At 38.4% G+C, this 22,672-nt stretch overlaps 3 protein-coding genes across 3 annotated transcripts; 2 read left to right on the top strand and 1 right to left on the bottom strand.

Moving 5' to 3' along the window:
* Window positions 1-88: 88 nt before the first annotated feature.
* Window positions 89-5,022, bottom strand: LOC147862605 (pentatricopeptide repeat-containing protein At2g39620-like). Its single transcript, XM_087320785.1, has one exon. It carries the CDS (start codon window positions 4,433-4,435, stop codon window positions 701-703), a length of 3,735 nt encoding a protein of 1,244 aa, XP_087176911.1. The 5' UTR covers window positions 4,436-5,022; the 3' UTR covers window positions 89-700.
* Window positions 5,023-6,347: 1,325 nt separating this feature from the next.
* On the top strand, window positions 6,348-11,910 carry LOC147862604 (pentatricopeptide repeat-containing protein At4g18520, chloroplastic-like). The gene is made up of 2 exons (XM_087321119.1): window positions 6,348-8,877; window positions 11,690-11,910. Exons 1-2 carry the CDS (start codon window positions 6,348-6,350, stop codon window positions 11,908-11,910), a joined length of 2,751 nt encoding a protein of 916 aa, XP_087177245.1.
* A 5,238-nt stretch (window positions 11,911-17,148) lies between these two features.
* On the top strand, window positions 17,149-20,624 carry LOC147862603 (putative eukaryotic translation initiation factor 5-2). Its single transcript, XM_087321084.1, has 2 exons — window positions 17,149-17,306; window positions 18,838-20,624. Exon 2 carries the CDS (start codon window positions 19,084-19,086, stop codon window positions 20,473-20,475), a length of 1,392 nt encoding a protein of 463 aa, XP_087177210.1. The 5' UTR covers window positions 17,149-17,306; window positions 18,838-19,083; the 3' UTR covers window positions 20,476-20,624.
* Window positions 20,625-22,672: the final 2,048 nt, after the last annotated feature.

Here is a 22,672-nt window from a genome sequence, read left to right as displayed (position 1 = left end):
ATTGAGCGGCATGCTTATCGATGATCGTGGCTCTTTGCATTCGTTCCACATGTTTTCGAATTGTTTGGCAAGGGAAGTTCTTTAATGACATTGTTGGATCTTTGCTTACTGGTTTCTACGACCCTCTTAATAATTCAATGTTGGTTATGAGAACCAAGAGATGAAGTGCTAAGTCATTTGATCATGAATCGTGATCAAGATTTGGGGGCAATTCAGGTGGAGAGATTGAGAATGAGAACAAGTGATGAAAGGGTTTTACTCCTCATTTCTTTCAGCTGCGATTTTCTTCACAAATTTTGTTGCCTTCATAAGCAAGAAGACTACTGCACGTGTCTTCTTGCACTTTCTCCATTGAGCATTGGATGGCGCCATTAATTCATTAGCCTTCATGACAAATATTGTTGTCTATGAATGTGGTCACAACATCATTTAGTTTGGAAGTAAACTTTGTTCCCTTAGGATTTAGTGTTTAGAAAACCCAATGTGCTTGAGAACAAGCCCGCAATATCCTTCAACTGTCAATGTAGTCTCTATATCATAGTTGAAGGAAACTCGAGAAAGCGAGTTTCTATGAGGTTTACATCACAGTTCATTCTCAATGCTTAAGTTGATAACACACCTGTAATTTTCCTGCTCATGTGAAGGAAAAGGAAAACTTGGAAAGCATTTAGGATGGCATAATGTTGATCTTTTTATCCTCTCAACCTCCTGCACAGATGTGAGACATGTACACATACGCAGCAGCATCCTTTTTGTCCAGTCGAACAGCACACTGAAATACCTCTTTTCCGAGCTCAATATTTCCCCAGTACCTACAACCACTGAGCATGGTTTGCCACACTACACGGTTTGGATTAAATGCCATATCATCAATCATTTCTACTGCTTTCTGTAATCTTCCAGCTCGGTTGAGGAGATTCACAATGCATGCATGATGCTCCACAGTAGGAACAATACCATATCTCTTGCTCATTGCCTCAAAGTATGATTGGCTTTCCTCAAATAATCCTGCATGACTGCACGCATTGAGAAGAACAATAAAAGAGATCGAATCGGGTTTTATGCCTTCACCCAGCATTCTTTCAAAGATGTAAAAAACTCGTTCATTCTCTCCGATCTGTGCATATCCTGCCATAAGTGCCGTCCAAGATATCACACCTTGAAATAGAAGCTTGTCAAAAACATCTGATGCTTTGGCAAGAAATCCACATTTTGCATACACATCAACCAACGTATTACCCATGAGCATATCAGTTTCCAACAAACTTCTCCTCTCAATCTCAGCATGTATTTCACCAGCTTTCTCTATCGCTCCTATATTACCACAAGCTTTCAGAGTGCAAATAAATGTTGCAGCAGTCGGGCAAATATCCTCACTCTGCATTTGGTGAATTCGTTGAAGTGCTTTGTTACCCTCACCTTCAATAGCATATGCTAATATCAGTGCATTCCATGAGACCACATCTCGAACTGACAGATTGTCAAACACCTTCTCTGCATTAACAAGAGAGCCACACTTACTGTACATATCAATCAAGGTACTTCCAATGAAAGAGTCTGTTTCAAGCAGCCCTCGTATTTCTATCTCAGAATGCACTTTTTCACCCTTTTGTATGGCCCCTACACTTCCGCAAGCTTTTAAGCTGCAAAGAAATGTAACAGGATCAGGACAGACTCCTTCAACTTGCATTTGTTCGAAACACTCCATAGCTTTTTCACCACGACCATGTTCGATATATCCTATCATCAAGGCATTCCATGAGACTACATTTCGACATAGAATGTTATCGAATACTTCTTGTGCTTTCGTAAGCCAGCCACATTTCCCATAAATATCTACCATCGTATTTCCAATGACCATGCTTTCTTCTAGGAAATCCTTCTGTTCAAGCTCAATATGTATATCATTAGCTTTTTGTATCACTCCAATGTTGCAGCAGGCTTTGAGAGCACAAAGGAATGTCAGATGATCTGGAACGACACCCTCCAACTTCATCTCTTCAAAGCACTTTAGTGCTGCTTCCTCTTGCCCATGTTCAGTATAGCCTGAAATAAGTGCAGTCCATGAGACAACATTACGAGCTCGAATCTTGTCAAATACTTGTCGTGCCCTTTGTAGAGAGCCACATTTTCCATAAAAATCTACTAAGGCATTACCAACAATGGGTTCCTCCTCCAATAACCCTTTCGTTTCAACCTCAGCATGTATGTCGCTGACCTTATCAGTTGCACCAATACTGCCATAGGCTTTTAAGACAAAAGCATATGTAACAGCATCTGCCAAGATACCCTTGAGTTGCATCGTTTCAAAACACTTAATTGCTTCCAGATTGTGGCCCTTACCAGCATAACCCACAATTAATGCATTCCATATAACTACAGTTTGAACAGTAAGTTTTCCAAACACCTGTTGTGCCTCTGAAAGTGAACCACAGTTGACATACATATAAACCAAGGTGCTGCCAACCATGGTGTCCCTTTCCAACAGGCCTTGCTTTTCTATCTCAGCATGTATTTCTTTACCCTTATCTGCGTCACCTATCTCACCACATGCTTTTAAGCCAGAAACAAGTGTGACTACATCACGAGAAACACCCTCAACTTGCATCTGACTAAAACACTTTAGTGCATTTATACCATTACCGTTTTCTATGTATCCTTCCATCAATGCAGTCCAAGTAACTAAATCTCGAACTTGAAGCCTATCAAACACTTCTTGTGCAACAAGAAGCTGTCCACATTTGGCATACATATCAATCAAGGCATTTGCTACAACAATGTCATCTAGAAAACATTTCAACTCGATCTCGTGATGCAATTTTTTACCCTTATTTAGATCTCTTAGACTACCACAAGCTCGCAAGATACAAACGAATGTTACAACAGTTGGGGTGATTCCCTCACCTTTCATCTGATCTAGACACTTGAGAGCTTCATTCTCATGTCCATATTCAACATACCCAGCAATTAATGCATTCCATGACATTTGGTCTCGGATCATAAGATTATCAAACACTTCTTGTGCTTTTGACAGAAGATTCGATTTTGCATACATATCGACCAATGCATTTCCAACATCACGGTATCTCTCTGATAGTCCTAATCTTTTTACCTCTGCGTGTATTTCTCTGATTTTCTCAGTTGAACTTACGCTACTGCAAGCTTTCAGTAGACAAATAAAAGTGACAGGATTTGGTGAGATGCAACCTTGCTGCATCTGCTCAAAGCACTTGATTGCTTCATTTCCATGGCCATGTTCAGCATACCCTCCTATAAGAACTGTCCATGAGACAACATCCTTCATTGGAAGATTGTCAAACACATTTTGTGCTGATGCGAGCAAGCCACATTTTGAATACATATCAACGAGAGTGTTGCCAATTACAAGGTTGCACTTTAGAAATCCTTTTCTTTCAATATCCACATGTATATCTTGGCCCTTTTCTATATCTCTTATGTTGCTGCAAGATTTCAGAATACACATCAATGAAATAGAGTCAGGGAAAACACCATCTAATTGCATAGATTGAAGACATTGGAAGGCACTTTTACTATGACCATTCTCTGCATAAGCTGCAATTAAAGCATTCCAAGTGACCACGTTCCGAATTGGAAGGTCACTACATATTTGTCCAGCTACATCAAAAAAGCCAAATTTTGCATACATATCAACTAAAGCACTGCCTACAAACACATTTGTTTCCAAAAATCCCTTCTTTACAATCTCTATATGTAGCTTCTGGCCCTTCTCTACAGTTATTATAAACCCACATGCTTTTAGACCACATACATAAGTGATAGGATTCGGAGAGAAACCCTTGTCTTCCATTTCTTCTAAACATTTGAGAGCTTCTTCCTCATGTCCATGCTCAACATATCCTCCAATAAGTGTAGTCCATGAAACAACATCCTTAACTGGAAGCATCTCAAATACTTCCTCGGCTATAGAAAGTGAGCCACATTTAGCATACATGTCAACCAAACTACTTCCAACAAAAGGGTCTCTAAAAAACAATCTGGTTCTCAACGCCTCAACATGCATTTGAAGACCAGTTTTGAGGTCTTTTAGTTTTATACAGGCTTTCAATATGTTCACAAATGTATGCCCTTTAGAATAATACATAGCAACATCGAGATATTTTTCTTCATAGACTCGGAAAGCCAAGTGCGGCTTTCCAAGATTAATATAACCATTGATAAGGCTGCTCCACGACGTTTGATCTTTATACGTTAGCATATCAAATATATTTTTTGCATTTTCAATTAAACCAGTTTCCACTAGCATCACAACAAGAAAGCTTCCAAGCATTCTGTGAGCTTCTAATCCACAGCGACAAACATAGCTCTGCAATTTTAAGGCAATGCCAGGGTCTTGTTTCTGTCTACAGTATTGCAGTATGTGGGAGAAATCCTCGATGGAGGATTGAAGTGGCATTGTTTCATTTACATATGCATAGAAGAAGTGGTTTGGCTATCCTCAGGAAAGCTTAGTATAAAGACATCCATATGCATTTCTTCGTTTAATATATGAATTTCCTCACTTAATATGGCATCATTCTAATATACCATGTCATGCCTTTTGAGCAGTTTCTCAGTTAGATCAGCTTCCCCTAAAACTACACGCAGAGAGTGGCCAAAGGTTTATGTGAGCTTCTAGCTCCATGGCAGCGATTCGCGAGCATCGTCGACGACAACGAGGCCTCGCTGCTTTCAACGGTATTTTCTGAACATATGGTAGAAATTATCAACAGAGAATTGAGGAAGCATGAATGAAATTCAAGCCAGGTATGCAAACAAGAAGCGGTCCAGTTTTGTTGCTTACCTTTTTTGTTACGGGAGCCATGGAAGCTTCAAAGGAAAGAATGCTTATGTTGGGCATTCGGGACTGAGGATGATCACGAGTGAAGAAGAAGAAGAAGAAAATGAGGAGCTTTGTCTTCATCATCAGATGCATGTCGGGTTGCAACATGCACTGTTGGTGTTGGTTTAGGGTTTTAGGGTTTTAGGGTTTAGTTGAAAATGCAAAAAATGCAAAGAAATAACTCATAGGAATGAAGCACGTGATACCTACCTACCATCTCCTCGTACTTCAATTTGGTAACAAATTACAATACGATACCAATACAATTCGGACTATGCCTTCGCCACTAAAATGCGAGGCTTCATTTGGCCGAATCGAGAGCTATGGACGGCCTCATGCTCTCCCATGTGCCATCTCGGCCATTGGCTCCTAGTTAACAACTTGTATACCATACATATATGTCCATGCATGCACCTCTTACGACAACCTTTTTCTTGTTACTTTGCATTTTGCCTTCTTCTTGTTAAGAAGCGGCAATCGTCTTGCTATATAATGTTTATACAAGTCTGACCTTTCGGCTTTTCAATCTCACTTGAAGGACCCCCAATCATCAAAACACTCTGTGCAAGGTGACAATAACTAGTACTTTCTCTTGACGAAGTGCAGGTACAATGGAGAACTCGCTTTAGCCTTCTTATTCGCATCCCATGTGTTGGGGTGGCCTCTCACCCCCTCCCCCTCAACTCCAAAACCAAAAGAAAACTACCTTTAAGACGTCAAGGGGCTCAAAGTGAAATGCATTAACCATACTAATTAAAGAATATGTGTAAATCATATCATAGCCATTGACAGTTAGTCCACCATCCACATCCAAACTTACATTGGACCTAAGGTGTGTCAAGAATAGTACTAAAGCAGAGATGGAATTAGTACTAAGAAGAGTAGTACTATTAGTACTAAGAGGACGAGACGGAGTAAGATTCCCGAGAGAGGAAGTGAGAAGAGGAGAGAGAGAGAGAGAGAGAGATAGCGAGGATGAGAGAGAGAGAAAGATGATGACAGCAGCTAATATATTATGTGAAAAGATAAGTACAAAGCGGCTAAGAGGCTTAAGACTGGCGTTGAACCAATTTGGTTCAACATAATGCCTAGTGCCTTCTTTTATAGTGTTGTCAGGAGTAATCTTGAAATTTCTAGAATGTTCCAGAGAAATCTGGAATATACATTACTTTCTTATAATAAAACATAAATGAAAATAATATATTACGAATTACAATAGATGGTGTGATGGTTAAGAGCTCGACCCATATACCATAAGGTCATGGGTCAAAAACCAGCGCAACACCACTTTGTTCATTCCTCGAGGAGCAGTTTCGATAATATTCATCCGCAGCTAGCCAGATTCATGAAGTCGAGGAATGCTCTTCTCATTCGTGTGCAAGTGTCGTCTGATCGAGAAGGCACTCGGTAAAAATTGTAACCGATTAAAACTAACCGCATGTCCGAGCCCCAAGGCCTAAAGTTAGTTAGTTAATGGAGTGCTTCAATGGAAGTGTTCCTCAGAGAAGTCTCTTCTCCTTCGCAAGCTCAGAGTCATGTGTGTTACCACCTTGCATCTACCTATACTTTTCCCATCGGTTATGTTGATATGTTCATGTGCATGTTGAGGAGATGCATCTCGTTGAAGGATCTAGAAAAGGGTCACGTCATACACGGTGAAATTACTGCTCATGGATTTACTGAGAAAAGCATATGTGTTGGAACCTCTTTGGTTCATATGTATGCCAAATGTGGTTCATTCACAGAAGCTAGAAATGTATTGGAAAGCCTCTGTGTCAGAAATGTGGTTTCATGGACTTCTCTCATAGCAGGACATGTTGAACATGGTTATGGTGAGGAAGCATTGTGTTGTATTAAGGAGATGCAAAGGGAAGGAATATCTTTGAATGAAATTACCTTTGTTTGCTGCTTAAAAGCTTGCGGCCTCATCCAAGACCCGAATAAGGGTTTAGGGTTTCATGGCGAGACAATTAAAATAGGGTTATCAGATGTGAATGCATATATTGGGAGCTCTTTGGTAGATATGTATTGTAAATGTGGCTCAATCCAAGAAGCACAACAAGTATTTCAAAAACTCACTTTCCGAAATGTAGTCACCTGGACTGCTCTCATTGTAGGTCTTTTAGAACATGGCTATGGTGATGAGGCACTATACCGCTTTAAAGAGATGAAACTTCATGGCATATCTGCCAACGTTATCACATGTTCTTGTGGCTTAAAAGCTTGTTGTAGCATATTGACCTTGGATGAAGAAGGGCGAGAAATACATGGTGAAATCTTAAAGAAGGGGTTTGAATGTGAGATGTGTATTGGCAACAGCTTGGTTGATTTTTATGCTAAATATGGTCATCTCGATGAAGCAAAGGTAATTTTTGACAAGCTTCCAAGTAGAGATGTGGTCTCTTGGACCACGCTTATTTCCGGATATGTTGAACAAGGGTGTCCTGATGAGGCACTCTTTTGCTTTGAACAGATGCAACAAAAGGGTGTCTTTGGGAATTCTATCACATTTACTTTTTCCTTGAAAGCTTGTAAGTGCATAGCCAGAGGTAGAAGAATGCATATTGAGGTTATCAAAAGAGGGTTTGAGGAAAAAATAGTTATAGGAAGTGGATTGGTTCATATGTATGGGAAATGTGGTTTCCTTCTTGAAGCCCAATATGTACTTGGAAAACTAACAATACAGGATGTGTTTCCCTGGACTGCATTGATCTCGTCATGTGTTGAACTTGGAGACATTAAAAAAGCACTTCATTACTCGGAAGATATGAAAGATGCAGGTGTTTCAAGGAATGTGTTCACGCTTATGTCAATCTTGAAATGTTGTGTCGACAGAGACTATGTAGAAATTGGTCGAGGATTGCATGCTGAGATTATCATGAGAGGATTGGAAACAGATGTTCGTGTAGCCACTAGCTTAGTTCATTTTTATGGCAAAAGTGGTTGGTTTTCAGAAGCAAAGATGCTGTGTCTTAAGCTTGTAAATAGAAGTGTAGCTACATGGAATGCACTCATCTCAGGCTACACTGAACATGGATTCTATGAGGAAGTATTAAATTGTGTTGAATCAATGTATATTGAGGGAATCTCATCAGACATTATTACATATGTTTGTAGCATTAAAGCTTGCGGTAGCATTTGGGGCACAACAAAAGGTCAAAACGTACATGTTGAAATAATGAAAAAAGGGCTAGAGATGAATCTTCTTGTGGGAAATAGCTTAATATACATGTACGTGAAATCTGGACTACTTAACGACGCTCATAAAGTGTTCAACGACATTCAAGCTCGTGATGTAATCTCATGGACAACCCTGATGACAGGATGTGCTGAAAATGGACATGAAATAGAAGCACATCTATGTTTCCAACACATGCAAAATGAGGCTATCTCAATCAACAATGTTGCTTTTATTTGTCTTCTTAAAACTTGCTTGATCACGCATACTAACCAGGCTATACATTCTTTCGTTGTTCATAAAGGGTTAGAAGATGAGTTTTTTATTGCTAACAGCTTGATAGATATGTATGCTAACTGTGGCTTACTTCTAGAGGCACAAGAAGTATTTGATAGGCTTCCTTGTCCAGATATTACATCATGGAATGCACTCATGGCTGGATATTGTCTACTAGGTGAGAGTGCATGCGTTTTCTCTATGTTCAATAGCATGATGAGAGAAGATATAAAGCCTAATTTAGTGACATACCTTATTGTGCTTAATGCATGTAATCATGGAGGCCTAGTGGAAGAAGGTATGATGTGCTTTGAGGCTATAAACATTTACTTAGATCTCGCTCCACCTCTCCAACACTATGCTTGTATAGTAAATCTTCTTGGGCGGGCTGGTCATGTTGCCATGGCAGTGGCAATAACAAAAGAAATGCCTTTCCAGCCAAAGGCCATGATTTGGCATGTTGTGCTGGGCGCTTGTAGGAAGTTCAGCAATCTAGAATTTGCACAACTTGCGTTTGATCATGCAATAGGATTGGATAAAAATGATGTCATTGCATTTGTGTGTATGTATAATGTTTATGTAGGTACTCTTTTTTGTGATCAATACACATGTTTATAATAACGGAAGATATCTATTTGGACAAAAACCTTGTTTCAAATTCTTGGAATGAATCTAGAGTGATGGCTCTTGTTATGCCATCCAACCCAAAAAACATATGCACGTCTCGTTCTTAAAGAGAGACGTTGAAGGCTGATGTGACACCCAACTCACCAAGGTAAAAGTATGATTAAGACAACATACCACCTGAAGTAAAGTGGGTGAATGTTTCTTAAGTTCAGAAGACTTGAACAAGTGAATAGTAAGTAAAAGTGGAGTGAATTTCTCCCAAGAAATAAAAAAGGAAAGAATTGACCTCTCTTCTAATATTTTAAAGACATGTGAGATTGACATGTTTGTGTCATGATGATATTCATCATGCATTCCTTAAGAGCTACCAAGGATCCTACTACAAATATCAACTATGCATTTGAACCTTAAAAACCTAGAAGACAATATTGAAAACTCTTAATCATCGAAGTTTCGAAAGGAAGCATTTACCACTTGAGTCTTACTCTTGGTAGATTCCAACAAGTAATACGTGAAGAGAGAAAACATTGCATAAAATTATTTTGAGAATCAATTTGATCTCTTCATTGCATTGTTCTCTCCCCCTTATTGTGTCCTCCCATACCCTTGTTTGTGTCGTGCTTTTGATAATCTTGCCACATGTAATTTTATTTGTTTCTCTTCTCATCCTCAATCTTCTATTATTCCATAACCCCTCTTGTATTATTTGTTGGAGATTGAGAGGTTCATTGGTCAAAAACAACTTCATAAGCCTTGCCTTTCAAAGGGAAATGTTGTCCTTTTTCTCTGGTTGCATTGATCAACAAAATGGCAACATCAATGTTTTAGGGTCACGTTTAGAACCAAATGATTCGTGCAACAATAATTATGAGGAGGGGAATGCTACTTTGCATGGAATAAAATACTTTTAACATTTTTTTCATTATTAGATGAAAACTCTAATGGTGCTAATTATATTAATTCTATGTTATTCGTTTATATATTGATGTTATGATGTGCTTGGGTATGATGATTCTATCCATGTTGTGTGTAGCATTTGAATAGAACACCAAACCTGAGTGTGCACATTATTGATGATGAAAGGCAATGTTCTCACGTTGTGCTAATATTACACAACTTTTTGCTTAGTTGTGAAACTATGGCCTTCAATTAGGGCATTGTCATTCCACATCTCTTCTTCTTTAGAACTTAGGAGAGGGTCTTAGGTTCCCACGATGTGAAAGGGGGTGACCATAAAAACCAACTTATGGGCTTTCACAACTTTTTTAGCTTAGTCTCTCTAATGCACATATGTTGAGATATCAAGCTCGACTATCCAACATGTGTGTGATCCCACATGTAGTGGATGCACGCGAGTCACTCAATTGTCCAACATTTGTATGATCACACAGGTGGTGGGTGCACATGTATGCATTATGATCCACTCACTCCCTTGTCATGTATTTAATATAAGGGATACTCTATCTAAATCATATGATAATGAAAGAGAAGTCGGAATCAAGTGAGAAGGTGATGCTATATAAAGCAATGTTGTAACTTGTTCCTATAGTGAAGTGTTGGTTGATTTTATTATATATTCTTAATGTTAATATGCATCCTTTTTTTCGACACATCTAATGTGATGCCCCTGTTGATGACTAGAGGCCAATGCTCAAAGTGTTCAGCAGAGATTTTATTTCTCTCCAAGCAAGTTTTCAAAAACATTTAATATGATCAAGGGTGTTAAGGGTATCCTAAAGAGTCGAGACATAGGTCAAGCCCACAATTGACAATTTTGGGTTCCCTAACCACCCCTATTAATCACATTTTGTATTTGCTTTACTAATTAAGTGTGCCATGAATATTATTACTTTTGTTGATAATATTTTGATCACTAATCACAAATTGCTCTCTCTAATTTCTTTTTATTTTCAGTTAACCACGAGGATGGTTAACTCACCAAGTATGCTAAGTAAAATGACAATGTTGAAGAACTTTGAGGTACCTTATGAGAATATAGTTGCCTTGATTATTTCGTAGAGCCGAAAAATCAAAACACTACCCTTCACATTTAGGACTTCCCTATTTGTTAGTCACAACCAAATCTCATGACCAAAATGAGCTTTAGAGAAAAGCACATTCTTGTAGGGAGCTCGTGAGTGAGAATTAGGACACGAGGTGAGTTCGTGATTGATTGTAGTTCAAGAGCACAATCACATGAATGAATATGGTTCAAGAACCAAACTCATTGTGACCAAAGCTAACACACCCATGCATAACGTGTGCATGTTCAAAAAATTTACCTCTTATGCTAAACAAAGCTTTGATTTTAGGTTTTCTCATTATGATGGGTGTTCATGGTGTGGCGATAGGGATTGAAGCATAATAGTATGATGAGAGGATGAGTGATGACGGTGTGGGGGCCGAAGTAGATCATGAGGGAGGAGGAAATAGTCTAGATTTAGTTCGTTTTTAGTTGTACAGGAACTTCGTTGCTGAACTTCATTGAGAAACAACAATCTAGGTTGGTTATTCAACCAACACTGGGAGAGCAAGATCTTATATTCGAATCAAAGATCTATGAAGCAATGATTTTCCTTTTTGAAATGTTACAAAGAGACTGACAGATCATCCCTAGATGAACGTATGTTGTTGCTATTGGAACATGCCATGGCCGTAAATGGAACAGTTGATTTACATGTTAAGGCATCAAATAGAATTCTAGTTGTTGTTGCTCAGTCACCAAAGAAATTTGTTGAAATGTGTAGGTTGGGAGAGTAAGCTGGTTGAGACAAGTACACGTGAGATAACAAGAAATCCTCTCCTATCAGGAATTGTAGTGGAAGCAGTTGGTCATATTGGTCTATGGGGCTTTTTACCTCTATTTTCTTATGGTGATGAACAATATGTAGGTGTAGAAACAATATTTTTTGGGCATATCTACCATGGTGGCCCTGAAAAGATACTTTTGGAAGCAGCGCTGTCGTGAAGATTTTCGGCAATGGTGAGAAAATCACATAAAACGTACAAAATCAAGTATGAATCACATAAAGCAATAATAGTGAAGTATCTACGTACAAAATGATAGAGATCTTCAAGAGCTTTCGAATGCACTTTATTACACGTGAAACAGACAACTAGATGTCAAGATATGAGGGTATAAAGTTTGTGAAAGGAAAAGAGAAAACTGTGAGATATCCCATATAGGCACGACAAATACGGCTCTCATAATATATAAAGTAGAGCAAAAGCTATTATCTCTTGTGTCTATGTGTTGAGCATAGAGAGTTCAAGGTAACTTGAACTAACTGGACAATAACCGGCGATCCGACGGAATCGGCATCCGACAGAGCCGGTGGTATCGGCGACCGGCATCCGGCAAACCGGCGACCAAATTAATAAATAAATATATATCACATATATATACACAAGGAGGGCAAGTGAGGATTTGAACCTTGCACCTCCTAGTTAAGGGTGAATAGGCTTACAACTAAGCCATGACATTTAGTTAAATTTATATTTCTATCATTGTACTTTTACATGGAAATTCTCATACATGAGAGCTAAAATGAGTGACATGGTTATCATGCACTACATGTAATACATGAGCGCCAAATGGCAAACATGCATTTTATGCATGTCTTGTACCCTCACATGCATCATATGCATGAGAGCATCTATAAAAGAAGGGATGAAAAAGAAGAAGGGTTAGGCTTTTTTTGGTTATGAAATTAAGAAGAAGAGAATTTGTTATTGAATTGATCGTGTAACTTGTTTCTTAAAATCTAAAATCAAGAGTTCAATCTTAATCTCTCTCAATCTAAAGTCAAGCGTTCTATTCTATCTCAAGTTCTCTCTCTCTCTTTCAATCTAGCTTACGTACTTTCTCGCTAAAGCTTGCGCCAACTTCAAGTCCTCCCGGTCCAGAACCCCGACAGTTCCACCTCACGGTCCGCGCCTAGTGACGGATTTTTACGACATAATAAAGTGGTGAACCCGACGTGAAAGAGGCGGTTAGGGTTATTGTTATGACCGTAGCGTCGTGACAAGGAGTGCGAGCGAACTCGCACAACTATTGAGATGATATGGGAAGAGTAATAAAAGAAATAAAGCAATGATGCAAGTGAAACTAAGGTGAGTACGATTAGAGGTGAACAAGAGTAAAAGAGAATGAGAGAATGAGATGAAAGAAGAAGAGAAGAGTGAGTGAGAAACAAGAAAAGCTTAAGAAATTTTCATTAGAAAGACCTTGTGCAATCTAGCTTACGTACTTTCTTGCTAAAGCTTGCACCAACTTCAAGTCCTTCCGGTCTAGAACCCCGGCGGTTCCGCCTCACGATCCGCGCCTAGTGATGGATCTTCACAACTACGCTGAATGCAATATTTGCATTGAGCAGGACTACGGCGGAGGAGGTGTTGTTTTCTGTAGGTGAAGTTATTTGTTTTATATGGGGTGGTCTTCATTAGGCCAAAATCTTGAGCCTAGTGTTGAGATTGTTAGAATTGCACGAGTGTTCAATAGTTTTCTAGTTAATTATGTTGCATTTTTCTTTGTAATACTAGACTTTTTTGTATATTGCCTTTGGCCACTTTATGTTAATACCAATGGAGGATATTTTTTAGGGAAAAGTACCAAGATACCCCTGGATGTTCGTCTATTTACCAGAATGCCCCTAGAAGTTCCAAATTTACCAAACTACCCCTATGTCCAAAAAATTACACTTTATAAAGTAATTATACACTCAAATCTACAAGCCCTATTTACCAAAGATGGAAGAAATGGACCCGAACTAGCCCTATTTACCAAACATTTGAGTGTATAATTACTTTATAAAGTGTATTTTTTTGGACATAGGGGTAGTTTGGTAAATTTGGAACTTCCAAGGGCATTCTGGTAAATAGACGAACTTCCAGGGGTATCCTGGTACTTTTCCCTATTTTTTATGGAAAAAATAAAATAAAGCTTTGATTATTGATATATAAATATGTATTTAATGTATGAATGGAATGAGCAAATTGAAAGGTATATTTTATAGTGAAAACGCTTCATTTACAATAAGTTGGTTATATTCCTTGTAATAAATTTACATTTAGTATCTATCCAAAATCTTCTTATTGAGTGGCATTTACATAGGATTGACCATCAACTTTGTTGCCCTTGGAATTCCTCGCACACATGGGAAGAGAAACTTAGTAACTACATCAACAATTATGCAAATTCAAACAAAAGGCTATTATTTATTCAAATCATACTTCCATACCTCCATCAAGTTGGCTCTGATTTTCAATATGACGATTTGTTATCATAACTTTTCACCTTGATCATTTGTTACATGCATAACCTTGTGGACCAATTCTATAACTAATTTTAATGGATGAAGGGTAGGATAGTCAAGAAACACATTATATTGGGAATTGGAACAAACCCATGAAGACATATGACACATGGGAACATTGTTAGAAATGTTGAGAATCGACTAAATGGGCAAATAGAGTTACACTCACATGATGTATGTGTCAACGCAAATTTTCTATTACATATGAGAGTAGCTTACAATGGTAGTTTTCCTCCCATGTGCTCATACCTTAGAGTTTATATTGGATATTGGGAGTCGGGACTAGTTGACTATACATTTAGTTCATACAAATAAGAGTCACAAACTCACAACAACCAAGTTAAAGCGAATGAGGATGGATATTGATATTGATATTATGTGTTTGGCTTTGTTGGCACATTAAAATGTGCACATCAATTGATAGTAGTGGGGATATTCCTTTTCACTCAATTGGCTTATTTAATATGGCCCAATTCCCCATATACAAGCTAGTTCTAAATAACATTTATCATAAAGTCAATGGCATATAATTCAAACACAACTTCAACTTAACCTACCAATAGAGAATATTATTCTAGTCAATCACATTACCATACTTCCCTCTTTCATAAATACATCATTTCTAATTCTAATTCATAAATACATCAACCCATATGGCTAAGTTGCACAATAACTACTCCTCATTTGGGGTGTTATCACGAAATTTACACTCTTAGCATGCATATGGACATAAATTGGCAATGTGGGGGTGATCGTTGATGATATCTAACAAATACGTGGTGGTCTACAAGCCTTAGTAGTTGAGCTATATATAATGGACTAGCTATCCCTTTTCTTACGGTTGCTTGAGACATCGTTGATGAGCCACATTTCTCTTCATCAGATCTATTATCCGATCAAGGTATAATATAAGGTAATATTCAATGGCGTGGCAACGAGATAAGGGGAAAAAACCATTTAAAGTTGTAGTACCAAATATTACAAATCAAATTAATGATAAGCAAAAGAAAAACAAATCAACGAGAATATATGGATCAAGGGTGCTTAATCACACCAACTGCCATGTTGCATGATTATCCTCATAGAAACATTCATGGATCAATTCAGTGAATATCCTTGGACTTTGTTTGTATGTAAACAATTAGAAAGTACAAAGAAACTTCTAACTCAATTCGTGAGGTTGTCTATTGAAGAGAAACAATTATTGCATGAAACCTCCATACATATTTCATACTCTCTGACTAGTAAATTAGAGCAATCATAGTTATTTTAACTTTGACATATTACTCGATAAGACATGCTTAGCATAGGGTGCAACCCCAACAAGGAGAATGATGGTGAGAGAATTCCATCGAGACTTGTGGTTGTGTTGATTGATGTTGCACCATTCTTGGAGTCTACGCATTTTCTAGTAATATAAATTCTCAATGACGTGCTTTAAAATTTAGTGCTACGTTAATTGATACAATAGTTAAAAAATGAAAATAATTGTTCCTAAAATATTAGCACCACATCAATGTATGTGCCATGAAAGGTTAGTTGGTTTAAACAAAAAAGGTCACGGGTTCAATACTATAAGAAGATAGGTGAGACTTGAATGTAGGACTAGTATGTTATAAGCCATAATCAAAACCAACAATGAATGGTTCGTAAGCTTATCAAAAAATAGGATTTGCTTTTTGGTTGTTTCTACCAAAAACGTATAAAAGATAAAAGTTGGGATGAGCATATATGCTCTTTTGTCATGGATGCAACTTGTACACAAATAAAGATGAAGGATTGTCCCTAAAGTTGCAAACATTTGGGACCTTTTAGGTAGAATAGATGCCTTTGAATAAAGCGAATTGGCTACTTCGATCTAAAATGTGGTTGAAACGGTGCAAATGTATGTATGTATGTATGTATACGTACATAGTACATACATACATATATATAGAGAGAGATTAATTTATGAGATTAACAATATAATTTCGTTAAATGGAGGCCAAATTTGGTACAAGACAAAACATGCACGTAGAAATGTCTTGTAGGCATCTTAAACAACAATAGAAGACAATAATTAACAAATAATGACAATATTGTGAGGGTAACATGTTCATATGAAATCTTATATTTGCTATATATACAACAACAAGATACTTAACTACCACGATGGTTTTAGGTATTTCTACATGGGAATCGTGTCTTGGGATCTATGGTACACTCAAAGTATGAGATGAGTTTCTTGTTTCGATCCTCATCACGGAGTATCGTAACAAGTTGAAAAGAAAGTTGTTTTGGTACCTTGTCATCAAAGGAGATAGTGCTATCCTAGCTATAGTCTTGTAGCATCTTAGAGGTTCGGCCTTGGCATAAGGTCCTCAACACTACGAGGACAACAATGGCTTCGCGTATTGTAATTTGTCAGCTTGTTTTAATACGATCCTCACTACTTTTATGAGAAAGGAGAGAAATATAGATAGATATATAGATTCTATTATCGTATTTGGAGGTCAAATATGACTAGCGTCTCCCTCCCTCCCTCTCTCTCTCTCTCTTTCTCTTAGATGATAATGTCTCGATATACAGATGAGAGCTTTTGCACATACCACAACGACAAAAGTAACAGGAGAGATTGATTATGAACAAACGGAAGACAACATATGGCCTTTTTTTTCGAGACCTGGAAGTATGAGAGAAACTGCAAGAGATCGAGTACGAACAAAACGGAAGACAACATATGGCCTTTTTTCCGACACTTGGAAATCCACACGAGAGAAATCGCAAAGAAGAACGAACCTCATTTCACACGGGGAGGAGGAAGGAGCTCGTTCGGGTTTTGTCCGGCTAGTGTGAAACCGGACGTCGGTTGATTTATAGATATATCATATATGCATACATTTTCAGGGCAGCGTTCATTAGGGTTTCTGAAGCAGGTCTCTCGCTTCTTCATCTGTGTGTCCTGTATATCCATCCTGTGCCAATCCATCGATTCTCTGTACTTTCCATTCTCCGGCACCATTGTATTCTGACTGCGGCCTCGATCGAGGTTTTTTTTTCTTTTCATCAGGTAATCTCCTTCCCCCCCCTCTCTCTATGTTTGATATTCGGTTTTTGCTTCAGCTTTCCTGATCATCATGGCTTGTATCTGTCAACCATTGAAGTTTCATAATCAGACTGTTTCTTTGTAGTACAGCTCATTGATTCTCTGTGTTTTCTTCTGCGTTCTCGGTCCAGTATATTGATTGCCATTCTTTCTTTATTCCATTATTTTGGAGGCCTTCGGTAGAGTTCATTGATTCTCTGCGTTCCCGATTCTAACTCCGGAGGCCTTTCTAATATGATCTGTGGTATCCTGAAATTCTTGCATCATACGAAAGCAAATTCCTTAATCTCCTTATTTACATGTCTCCAACATATCTCACAATTTTGATTGAGTTTGAAACATTAATTCCATATAACCAATTTATTCGTTCTTTCTCATCTGCCATCCGTGCATTTCTCTAATGACATCAATGCAGGATTCCGGATTTATCTTGTTAGACATGGTCAACTTTTGTGTATCATTGTCTTTAGTTTCTCAATTCACACCGAGGAAAGAGTGTGGTTTTGGTCCTTGAAATTCATCAGGATACTAGTCTTATATTGTGACCGTCCTAATCTGAATCCAATATTGATAGGAAAGATAGTGCTTTTTGTATGCTGCAGTTTTCCTACTTAGATCGCTTTGTGTGAGTTCTTTTGATAGAAAAAAGTTTATAATTTTGATAATTTTTTGTAGCCCTTAGGCTTATCGACTGTGTCTAATTTTACTTGTAGTAAAAGTCAAAGGCGATGCGTAATATATTTGAATAATGCTCAACTGAATTTGTTCGAATTTCTTATACGAAATATTCAATAACTTACGTAAAAAGTTCAAAAGGTTAGTAATGTTAGTATTTTTGGATATTCTCGGAGTGTATGTTAGTCAAGTATCTGGAATTTGCTAGTTTTTCTTGAGAAACAAGTTTTAAAATTGATTCTATGCTTGTATAGTGGCTGAATATATTGGTTACTAGGTAGGTCTTTATATTTCATCATCATAACCGATTAACAATTGCCTCCTGTCCTATTCTCGTTGAAATTTTTTATCTGATACAATCCATGCTCCTACATTATTAGTTTTTCATTTTCATTGAATTATGACTACTTCTTTTCTGGAACAAATCTTGAGCTTTATGAAATCGAACATAGTTAGTGGGATGATTTGATTGGTGCTATTTATTCAGTTTTCTTTGAGAGGTACGTGATTGCCACAGAGTTTTCCTTATATACCTTAATGAATCTCAGTTTTTTATTATTTCGCTGAATTCCCCTATAAGTGCCTGTTACATTCCCAAATTCCCTAGGCTATACTGCCTGAGTGGGTTTAAGTGGATGAAATGACCATAATCCCCAATTGGTTTATACAATTTTTGAAGAATGTAATAACCGGAGGGCATTTGGAGAAATATGATTAATATCGGTTAGCAGGGTTATTTTGCATTTTTTTATTGTCATTGCGGGAGTTGCATGTTATATAAATGCATTAACTTTGTTTGCTGGATCCGTTAACATTGCAGAGCTTACGTCAACCTTGGAGTGATTCATTGTGATGCGCAGAGAGCCTTATAAATTCTGTATGCGGTCGACCCTGACCCTAAATCTTGAGGGTGAGGTATCTCCTTCTACATATCCAGTTTCTTATCATTACAGCTGGAGTACATTTCACCGTTGGTGTGGAGGACAGGGCATTCTTCATTTGCTTGATAAGGGACCCTTTCCATAATATATACATATATATTGAAATATTCTCGGAAAATAAAACAATGGCTCTTCAGAACATTGGTGTGAGCAATCAAGATGACGCCTTTTATAGATATAAAATGCCGAAGCTTATCACTAAGGTTGAAGGTAGGGGAAATGGTATCAAGACCAACTTGTCAAACATGGTTGATGTTGCCAAGGCTTTGGGTAGACCTCCTGCATATACTACTAAGTACTTTGGATGTGAACTTGGTGCCCAATCCAAGTTTGATGAAAAAACTGGCACTGCGATTGTTAATGGAGCACATGAGACTGGCAAACTTGCTGCACTATTAGAAAATTTTATTAAGAAATATGTTCAGTGTTATGGATGTGGAAATCCTGAGACTGAAATTTTGATATCGAAGAGTCAGCTTATATCTCTTAAATGTGCTGCTTGTGGGTTTGTATCTGATGTGGATATGAGAGATAAGCTTACAAATTTCATATTGAAGAATCCTCCGGAACAGAAGAAGAAAGACAAGAAAGGGATGAGGAAAGCTGAGAAAGAACGGTTGAAAGCAGGTGAGGCTTTGGATGAAGAAATGAAGAAAAGCAAGAAAGAGCTGAAGGTAAAGAAGATTCATGAAGGAAACAGTAATGTGACTGCGAAGAAGAAAGTTCCTGATGGTGATGTTGAAGGTCATTCTCCTGCATCAAGCCAAAGGGATGAGAGTGAAGAAGATGAGGATGAGGATGAGGATGTTGTGCAATGGCAAACAGACACTTCTGCTTTAGCTGCACAGCAGCGGATCAAAGAACAGCTGACTGCTGCTACGAGTGAGCTTGTTATGTTGATTAATGCTGATAATGGTGAACAAAAGCCCAAAGCAACGGTGAAGAAAACCTGTGTAAATAGTTCTGGTAATGATGAACATAGATCGAATGGAGCAGTAAAGAAAACATCTAAGGAAGTAGCTGCTTCAGGAAAAGAGACAACAGATTCTCTTCTTGTTAATTCTCAGGATATATACAAATCTCTTGTAAAAGAATTTAGAAAGTGTATAGATGATGAATTTGACGAGAAACAGCTGGTGAAAAGGCTGTATTCTGTTCATCCTCACTCTTCTGAGCAGGAAGTTATGAATGCTTATTTTGAAGCTTTGTTTCAGGGAACATCCAAGGGATTGCCTAAAGAAATCAATAAGAAGAAACTGTTCTTGGCTCAGGCGATGGTTAGGGGTGAGCATTCCCAACGTCTGTTGCTTGGAGCTGTGGAAGCATATTGTTCTTCAGGATCTCTTCAACTGCAGAAGGAGATTTCTGCAGTGTTGAAGATGCTTTATGATCTTGATATTTTGGAAGAAGATGACACAGTGACTTGGTACAATGGTGTTTCTGACAGCAGTGATGTGAAAAAGTTTGCAAAACCTTTTGTTGATTGGCTTCAGAGTGCTGAATCTGAAGAGGATTGATTCAATCACGCTAATAACTGAAGTTGATATGGGTTGTTTTTATAATAGGTATAATGTTATCATAAGTTTGTTTCCGGGTGGTTTATTGAGAACTGTGAGCAACTGACTCAGCTTAAACAAACGTTTAGATTTTAACTTGATACTTTTGTGACGCTCTGGCTTCATTTGGTATGATGTTATGCCATTCTACTTCAGGCTCTGTGTTTTGTGGTATGTTAATCAACTTTGGCCTTTTGTTCTAAAATCTAGACTGGTTACACCTATGTTTGTGTTGTTTTTTGTGGAATTTGTTGTGATTCAATTTTATAACTGATACCTTCATTTGGGGGTATGGTATCAAATTTTATTTTAGTGCTAAAAAATTGGCTTGTTGCACCAGTATTTATTTTATTGTAAACTTGTGCTCTCTTTCTGTGTACTAAAATTTTGATTGCTTAATTAAACTATATGAATACTCAATCTCAAACCGAGTGACCCAAGAAACATAAACTTTATTTATCATGTTGTGGCTTAGTCTTACCTATACTATTCTAGATGGTACATGGATATCTGTATATGATGTTTTGTGTGCGTGCCATTGATCAATCTAAAGGAAAGGGCACAAGAAACATAAACTCTCTTTTTATTCAGTGTTTAAGGGTTTGGATTTTAACTTTCCTATGGTAGATTTTATATGTGTGTGTAGGCCATAATTTGTATAGAATGACTCACTAGGCTATATTTTGTGTGGATTTACATATTGATGATATTGTGGTGTGCATGTGTTCCTTTGTGCCATCCTTTTAGCTCACCCTTTTTAGGATGCACGTACCCAAGTTGTCCCTGCCCTTTTAGCACACCCTTTTTAGGATGCGTGTGCCCAAAATGACCCACCCTTTTAGCACACCCTTTTTAGCCAAGCCAACCCAAATGGGTTCTGTTGTATCAACTATAAATTGATTAAGAAGTAAGAAGCTAAGTAGATTGGTTTTGATCTCTTATGTGCATTTCACATATTGGTGGAGAAGCGGGGTATTAGTCCCCCACATCCAAGCATCTGCCTCTTCCGCTTCGTAGGTAACATCGCCCTCACTACCATCACCGACACTCTTGTTAGTCTCTTGTAGTAGTATCTTTTCTATTAGCACCGCCTTAGTTCACTAGTTAGGCCTCCCGATATCCATCGCTTCCTCCATCCAAGTCTTTTTTTGCGATCGCCATCTATACCTCTCTAGCACGTAAGCCCACTACACTTTCACCTTAGACACTCTCACTTTCTCACACCACTTTTATGTCTTGCCCCACCAACTCTTCCCCCTCACCTTAGGTTGCCCACTAACTTCTTGTCCCATGAGTTTCTTTGATCCCCCTCCTACACGATAGCCCTCCAGACCCCCACCTCAGCCAAGTCCAGGTGGTAGTTAGACCGACCAACTGAGTGATTGATCTTTCTTTGCCAAATGATCTTTTCCCTGATCCCCCTTTGACACGATAACCTTCTTGTCCCCCACCTCAGCCAAGTCCAAGTGGCCCTCAGTTCATAAGAGCGATTAATCTTTGCCGCCATATGATCTTTCCTCGATCCCCCTCCGACACGATAGCCCTCATGTCCCCCACCTTAGCAAAGTCCAGGTGGCCCTTAGTCCACAGGAGCGATTGATCTTTGCCGCCATATGATCTTTCCTCGATCCCCCTCTGATACGATAGCCCTCCTGTCCCCCACCTCAGCAAAGTCCAGATGGCCCTCAGTCCACAAGAGTGATTGATCTCTATTCACCGATTGCTAGCTCGTTTTCCGTCACTAGCCTCGTCCAACTATCAAGGCCAACAGTTCCACGGGGATGTCCTCAATGTCATTGCAACTCAACTATGTGTCGGTAGATGTTTACATCCCCACGCCATCTTCACCGAACGCCTCAACAAGACCCTCAAACACGAGATGGTTGCATAAATAAACCCTTTTCAAGCACTCTATGGGTGTAACCCTCATCTCGCACTAGAATCATCCATGGATTTCCATTTGAAACTTGCCATCAGATGCTCCCCCTCATTCGACAAGCCATTGTTCTTATTCTTGTTCATGTACCTGTCATGTTCTTGTTCATGCCCCTCAATCTCTTATTTCTCGCAAGGGGGAAATGTGGTGTGTGTGGTGTGCATGTGTTCCTTTGTGCCACCCTTTTAGCTCACCCTTTTTAGGATGCACGTACCCAAGTTG

This window comes from Azolla caroliniana, unplaced genomic scaffold (genome assembly GCF_043228905.1).
Source record: "Azolla caroliniana isolate FFs.n. ecotype wild unplaced genomic scaffold, voAzoCaro1.0.p SCAF_6, whole genome shotgun sequence".
NCBI lineage: Eukaryota > Viridiplantae > Streptophyta > Polypodiopsida > Salviniales > Salviniaceae > Azolla > Azolla caroliniana.
The sequence above is the reverse complement of the archived record's forward strand: the minus strand, read 5'-3'. Positions and strand labels throughout refer to the sequence as shown.